We start from the raw sequence: 6,877 nt of genomic DNA, 5'->3' as shown, positions 1-6,877 counted from the left end.
ATTAATTATAAAAGTTTATTATGAAAAATATTGAAAGCGAGGCAGATGCAAAGCGTTTAATGCCATACAACAATGATACACATTTAGCACCTACAATTTGTCGTTGTTAGTAACATAGGCCTACGATTCACATTAAAAATAATGTTTCTAAAATACAGTAAAAAGGTAACACGACAACAACATTACAAATAACAGCTAAATCACCCACAGAACACAGAATAAAAAAGAAAGAAGCGTAAAAAACAAAGTTATCCATAGCAACTCAAACGTCATTGTTAAGCTCGTTCATCTGGCAAGTCACGTAAGTTACGCTGCTGCTAAGTGTCCTGACAGGGCTTTCGGGCTTCACTAGAAAGAAGTCCTGGCTCTCCACTTCCTCCTTGTCGACGAATTCTACAGGTGTGGTGAGGTCCTCCTTCTTCCCTTGGAGTACGGCGGGAAGCTCATTTGGCGTAGGCTCCGTCAGCATGCGCGAAATCTGACGAAAAGTGAGACAGAGAGATGAAGAATTGAAGGCTGTTCTTAGATTCTTTCAGTTAATAATTGGGAAGGAGGTTAGCGTAAGATTTACATTTATAAGAGAAAACAAAAACAAATACACTTAAATAAAAACTAATAAACAGTTTGTAAAAAATATCCATATATTCAAACATTAAAACCAAATGCAAACAGTACAAAGAATGACATTTAAAACAGAAAAAACACCGACTAAAACAACATACAAACATAAAAACCCAACAACAACAAATAAAACAAAACCAAATTAAAAAAGGCCCATCAACCTCAGTGTGTCGCTCCAAAAGAGGCAGGAACTCGAAATCGTGGTCGTCCGCTCCGAAAGGGTTAAGCAGCGCCTCGGCCACCTTGAGCCAGCCGATATAGAAGAATAGTTGAAGTAAGGCGAAGATGGGCACGTATATATCGATGCTGGCTTCTTTGTAATACTGTTTGGTAGGGTCGAGGAACTGCTCGCCGATGAGGGAGAACAGGAAGAAGCTGTACACGGCTATTGTCACGACCTATGGGGAGCGGAGGAAAGGTGTGTGTTACTTGGTTGGTATGTATGATATTTTTTCGTGGTGCAGTAACTCTTGTGTGTTTGTTTTTTTCTTATTTTCTGTCTCTTCTTTTCTTTTCTCTTATCTTCATTCTCTCTATTTCTCTATTTTCTCTCTTTCTCTCCCTTCTCTCTCTCTCTCTCTCTCTCTCTCTCTCTCTCTCTCTCTCTCTCTCTCTCTCTCTCTCTCTCTTTCCCACCTCCCTCACCCATCACCCTTTCACCCTCTCACCCATCACCCTAACGCCACTCACCTGCGTGTATACAAGAGGAATATTATACGTGTTCCAGCCCATGAGACCGCCACAGCTACCCCGGACTTTGAGTATCTCGTCCATAATCATCTTCTGGGCAGCAGCGTTTCTGACTCGCCCCTCTTCTCTCGCCTTGTCCACCAGCCTGCACGCCCACATGATCGGCACCCACGTCTTGTGCTGCGTCGTCTTCTTCTCGAGATCTTCCAGGATTTGCAGCTCGCTCACCGTCAAGTAGCCTTGAAAGTAGGAGGTGGAGTTAGTGTGGTGATTGCAAGGGAAAGATAATAAGTAAAAATATTGTTGTATTGTGATATGATTTATTATATTTTTTATTATAATTTTCCTCCATTTTTATTTCTTACTGTTATTATTACTATCATCAGTGTTATATTTTTTATTATCATTATCATTATTACTGTTATTATCATTATTATTTTAAATAGTAATGGTTCTCATTTCCCTGATCAGTCAGTCAGTTGTTTATCTATACATATCTCCATCCATCCCTTTATCTATCTATCTATATCTCTCTATATATATATATTCATTATCTATGGAGCCAGGGACAGATGTGTGGAGTACCACCTTCCGGATGTTGTTTATACCACCCACCCCTCTCCTCCACCCACCCACCCCTCCACCCACCCACCCCTCCACCCACCCACCCCTCTCCTTCACCCACCCACCCCTCCACCCACTCTCCACCCATCTACCCACCCACACCTCACCACAATTCCCTCATCCACACACACACACCCTCATACCTGCATTAACGAAGTGCTGTGGCGTAGGGTATTGCGCCTTGACCACAGGCGATACCATGGCGAAGGTGAGGGCGATGGCAAGGTTGACATAGCGCAGGATTGTTCCACGGATCTCTTTCGAGGCGTTGTCCTGCCGGGGGGTGGGGGGGTGGGGATTTGGTTATTTCCTTTCATAGGGTCGGGTGTTGGAAGCTGAGTTAAGGCTTCGTTGTCATGGATATATATATATATATATATATATATATATATACACATACACATATATGTATATATATACATATATATACCAGTATATATATATATATATATATATATATATATATATATACCCGAGAGAGATGGATATAGATATAGATGGATAGACTTAGATATATAGATAGACAAATAGTGTGTATATGTGTGTGTGTGTGTGTGTGTGTGTGTGTGTGTGTGTGTGTGCGCGCGCGTGTTCGTCCTTACGTGCGTGCGTGCGTCCTTTTGTGTGTCTGTTTGAGTATAAAAGTAAATATCGCAAAACAGATCCGTAATACTGTCAAGTGCACATAGATATAATACTAAACCATAACTTCCCACTCTGTCCCACTTTTCAGAGCCTGAGGGAATATAAGCTTTTAAAGATAAATGTTTCATGTCATGTGCCTAATGCGCTTTCCTCCATTACCTGTCCTTATATGGCAGGAAAAGAAAACGGGGACAAAACAAGATAGGGGGGGGACTCTTGAAATCTTGGGACAGCCGCGCAGCCGAAAAGATAGACCAAAGAGTTAGGAGAATTAAATCAAAATTTATGAGGACGTGCAAGTCAAAATAGCTGGAAGGAAAAGAGGAAGTGTTAAAAACAGAGATAATAATGATAGGTCGGAGAAAAGAAGCGAAAATAGATACATTTATATTTTTTACATCTAATCTCAGAAAGTAACAAGGCTAAACTATAGAATATTGATACCAAAAAAAATCTAGGCAATAAAGGAAAGGCAAATATCGAAGTTACCTTCTTTATAAATAAAACATTCACCACACAAATGCACACAAAAATAAGTCGATACATAAATAATGATGCTGATAAAACAATTCTATATAAAAGTAAGTGGACACCCTTGCTCAGAAAAAAAAAAATCTAAATTATGCAAACAAAGCAAATTGATAACGGCAGAAGACAATTAGCTACGTATTGAATAAAATTGTACAAAAAAAAAACATAATATATAAAATCTTATGAGGGTTCTGGCATCCATACGAACTATATATATATATATATATATATATATATATATATATATATATATATATATATACATATACATATATATCTTTTTTTTCTTTTTTTTATAATTGTGGGAAATTCCTATCATTCAGATAATAAATTAATGAATTATATAAATACTGTGAGTATGGCATCTCCAATATCTGATGACTAATAAAACGTTGACAGGGTAATGAGGACGGCCTACTGACATTCGGAAATGCCCATCCAACATTATCTCTACGTCTCAAGCAGCCTATCCGTTATTTCATTAAAATGGAATGTCTTGTGTGACTATGATTATTATTATCGTGTTTTTTTGTGTGTTTTGTTTCACACAGGCATCCAACCTTGCAATTATTATTCATAGTTTCAGTTATTCACATTGCAATGTACGCGACTCTCTCGTTTTCCATTGCAAATTATATAAATGAAAGCATTGGTAATTGTTACAAAGTGAACTTGTCCTTCTGAGAGAGAGAGAGAGAGAGAGAGAGAGAGAGAGAGAGAGAGAGAGAGAGAGAGAGAGAGAGAGAGAGAGAGAGAGAGAGAGAGAGAGAGAGAGAGAGAGAGAGAGAGAGAGAGAGAGAGAGAGAGAGAGAGAGAGAGAGAGAGAGAGAGAGAGAGAGAGAGAGAGAGAGAGACTCTAGCCCCTCTTACTCCAGCCACTCCTAACAATCCACAAACATCGCCGTATGAGCCAGAAAACTTCCTAACCAGCCGTCACTCCTTCCGATAGCCGTATTTCCTTATTGCCCCCCACCCTGCATCCCCACCTGATCGCCGTGGACTTAATCTTCGCCGTATTTGTCGCAACATATTTTCTTCATTTCTGACGCCATTCCTTGCCTGCGCAGATTATTTAAAATTTCAGTGGGTGTAGTTTTTTCCCCTTCTTTACGATAGTGTCATTATATTTCTCTGTAAATGTATACCAAAGTATTACTTGTTGCACAACTTCATAATCAGCCATATTATTATAATTATAGATATCATCGTCATCTGTACTACGAATTAAAATACATTTATTTTTGTTACCCTTTACCTCTTGTAAGTTCATTTTCTTTGGTGTATCTTTACAGAAAACTTACTTTTAAGGGGTAACTGTAAAATACAAATATACAACGTTGCCGGTCCCGTTATTAAACTGTATAGACCCTAAATAAAGTAATTAGCCTTACCTCTCCTTTGATATGCGTAGAGACGAGAATGGACAGGGTATCTGGCCAGGGAAGGCTCTGGTAAGTGCCCCACCAGCGATTCACGACGAGAGAAACGTAAAAACCGAGCACAAAGGAGACTGGAATCAGATTCCGGAAGCGCGCACAGTGTATTACGAAACTCTCGAAATCCCTGAAAGAATGAGTTCCGTCGTCGTCAGTAAAACAGGATGAATAAACAATGGGTAGTATTTGTGAAGCAAGAGAGAGAGAGAAAGACTTTTTTGTATTCACCTTTTATAATCCTCGGGCAAAGCAAAACGATAAATTAAGGAGAGAGTGTAGTATAAGATGACGTATGCCAGCATGTCTTGCCACACCATCTTGTAAACACTACCTCGCCATCTGCAATAAAAATCGATGGAAAATCGCTTTTAAAATCATGGAATATAACTTAAAAACAATTTAATTTTCACAACAACAACATTAATACAGTAACAACAGCAACAACAGCAACAATACAACAACAGTAATACTTTACCTGCTAAGTAATTTCCAGAAAGATCCAAAGCCCCCTCGGCTGGCGAGCTTATCTGTATAGATCACGGTCATGGTTAATGCTGTGGGCGAGGACTAACGGACAAGCTGACGGAAGACCCAGAAAGGAGGTCGTGGTTCCTGAAGAGGGCGTGGGCGGGTTCCTGAAGGGCACTGCTTGGATGGAAGGTAGGAGGGACGGATAAAAGCGGAGACAACCTCAGCTCCTTTTGTCACCTGTAATCGTGATGTTGAAAATTATGTTAGACTAATCGATTTTCAATTTTTGACTCATACATTTAGTGTGTTGTGTAACGAAGGGGTAAGTGTGGATTTTTTTTTTTTTTTTTTTTTTTTGTTCAAAAATATAAAAAAAGCAGACAAAGTTTTAGGGCTCAATAAGCTGAACTAATTCACTAAGTGATAATCCCAGCACTCGAAGCTGTGAGGGATTTATGCAAAATGTAAAACATGAGTTTTACATTTCGCATATACATATACGATTTCTGATTCTACAAATTATATAATATGTCTACGGATCGTTCGGCTCTTCGTCAAAAATCGCCTCACAATCCTATTTCTTACAAAAATACGAATGGTTATTTTTGGCTACGTCTCCCCGCTGATCATGTTGAAATAATTTCCTCTGAATCATGGACACGCACTGTATGGTAACAGGAAAGTTTATTACATAATTTTTCCCCCTCTTGTCCCACTTTCTTTTACACGAACATGAATCCTGTTTCTATAGATAGGATTTTTGTATCGCATCTACCCCTCCCACGCAACCGTGATAACCCCGACCATGCACGGAGAGGTTAAGCTGATGCAAAATCAACGTTTTTCATCTATTTCGTCCTTTAAAAGATGTTTCCAACGTATCAATTGTAGGAATTTAGATGTAAAACGATTCTGCCTCTTTGTCTTTCACTTTTGATGTCGGTAACCAAAATACAAGTGAGAAATTGTGAAAGGGAGGAGAGAGAGAGAGAGAGAGAGAGAGAGAGAGAGAGAGAGAGAGAGAGAGAGAGAGAGAGAGAGAGAGAGAGAGAGAGAGAGAGAGAGAGAAGGACAGACAGAGAGAGAAGACAGACAGACAGAGAGAGAGAGAGAAGAGAGAGAGAGAGAGAGAGAGAGAGAGAGAGAGAGAGAGAGAGAGGGGGGGGGAGACAGACAGACAGACAGACAGAGCGAGAGAGAGAGAGAGAGAGAGAGAGAGAGAGAGAGAGAGAGAGAGAGAGAGAGAGAGAGAGAGAGAGAGAGAGAGAGAGAGGGGGGGGGAGAGAGAGAGAGAGAGAGAGAGAGAGAGAGAGAGAGAGAGAGAGAGAGAGAGAGAGAGAGAGAGAGAGAGAGAGAGAGAGAGAGAGAGAGAGAGAGAGAGAGAGAGAGAGAGAGAGAGAGAGAGAGAGAGAGAGAGAGAGAGAGAGAGAGAGAGAGAGAGAGAGAGAGAGAGAGAGAGAGAGAAGAGAGAGAGAGAGAGAGAGAGAGAGAGAGAGAGAGAGAGAGAGAGAGAGAGAGAGAGAGAGAGAGAAAGAAAGAAAGAAAGAAAGAGAGAGAGAGAGAGAGAGAGAGAGAGAGAGAGAGAGAGAGAGAGAGAGAGAGAGAGAGAGAGAGAGAGAGAGAAAGAAAGAGAGAGAAAGACAGACAGAGAGAAAAAGAGAGACAAACAGAAACAAAGAGAGAGTGAAAGAGTTGGCAGAAAGAGTGAACAGAAAATTACGAAACAAGAAAGTAAAAAAATCACGAAAAACTATTTCAAAGCATTCAACGATATCTTGCCAGGTTCACCACCTTGAGGCCCCGAGATACAAAGTATCTAAAATACCTCTCTTCGAATGCCAAGCTACAAGGCACGTCCG

At 40.2% G+C, this 6,877-nt stretch overlaps 1 protein-coding gene across 3 annotated transcripts in view; it reads right to left on the bottom strand.

The window, feature by feature from the left end:
• Positions 1 to 6,877, bottom strand: part of LOC125046811 (bestrophin-2-like) — a 21,423-nt gene continuing 14,546 nt past the window's right edge. For all 3 annotated transcript variants that reach the window (XM_047644764.1, XM_047644765.1, XM_047644763.1), the window contains exons 2-8: positions 5,023 to 5,255; positions 4,776 to 4,886; positions 4,503 to 4,674; positions 2,079 to 2,208; positions 1,312 to 1,550; positions 783 to 1,019; positions 1 to 478 (exon numbers count right to left, since the gene is read on the bottom strand). In XM_047644764.1, coding sequence (XP_047500720.1) covers positions 263 to 478; positions 783 to 1,019; positions 1,312 to 1,550; positions 2,079 to 2,208; positions 4,503 to 4,674; positions 4,776 to 4,886; positions 5,023 to 5,093 — 1,176 coding nt within the window. In that variant the 5' untranslated portion in view covers positions 5,094 to 5,255 and the 3' untranslated portion in view covers positions 1 to 262. The remainder of the gene's footprint in view (positions 479 to 782; positions 1,020 to 1,311; positions 1,551 to 2,078; positions 2,209 to 4,502; positions 4,675 to 4,775; positions 4,887 to 5,022; positions 5,256 to 6,877) is intronic.

The sequence above is a fragment of the Penaeus chinensis genome, chromosome 39, assembly GCF_019202785.1.
Source record: "Penaeus chinensis breed Huanghai No. 1 chromosome 39, ASM1920278v2, whole genome shotgun sequence".
NCBI classification, from domain to species: domain Eukaryota; kingdom Metazoa; phylum Arthropoda; class Malacostraca; order Decapoda; family Penaeidae; genus Penaeus; species Penaeus chinensis.
The sequence above is the reverse complement of the archived record's forward strand: the minus strand, read 5'-3'. Positions and strand labels throughout refer to the sequence as shown.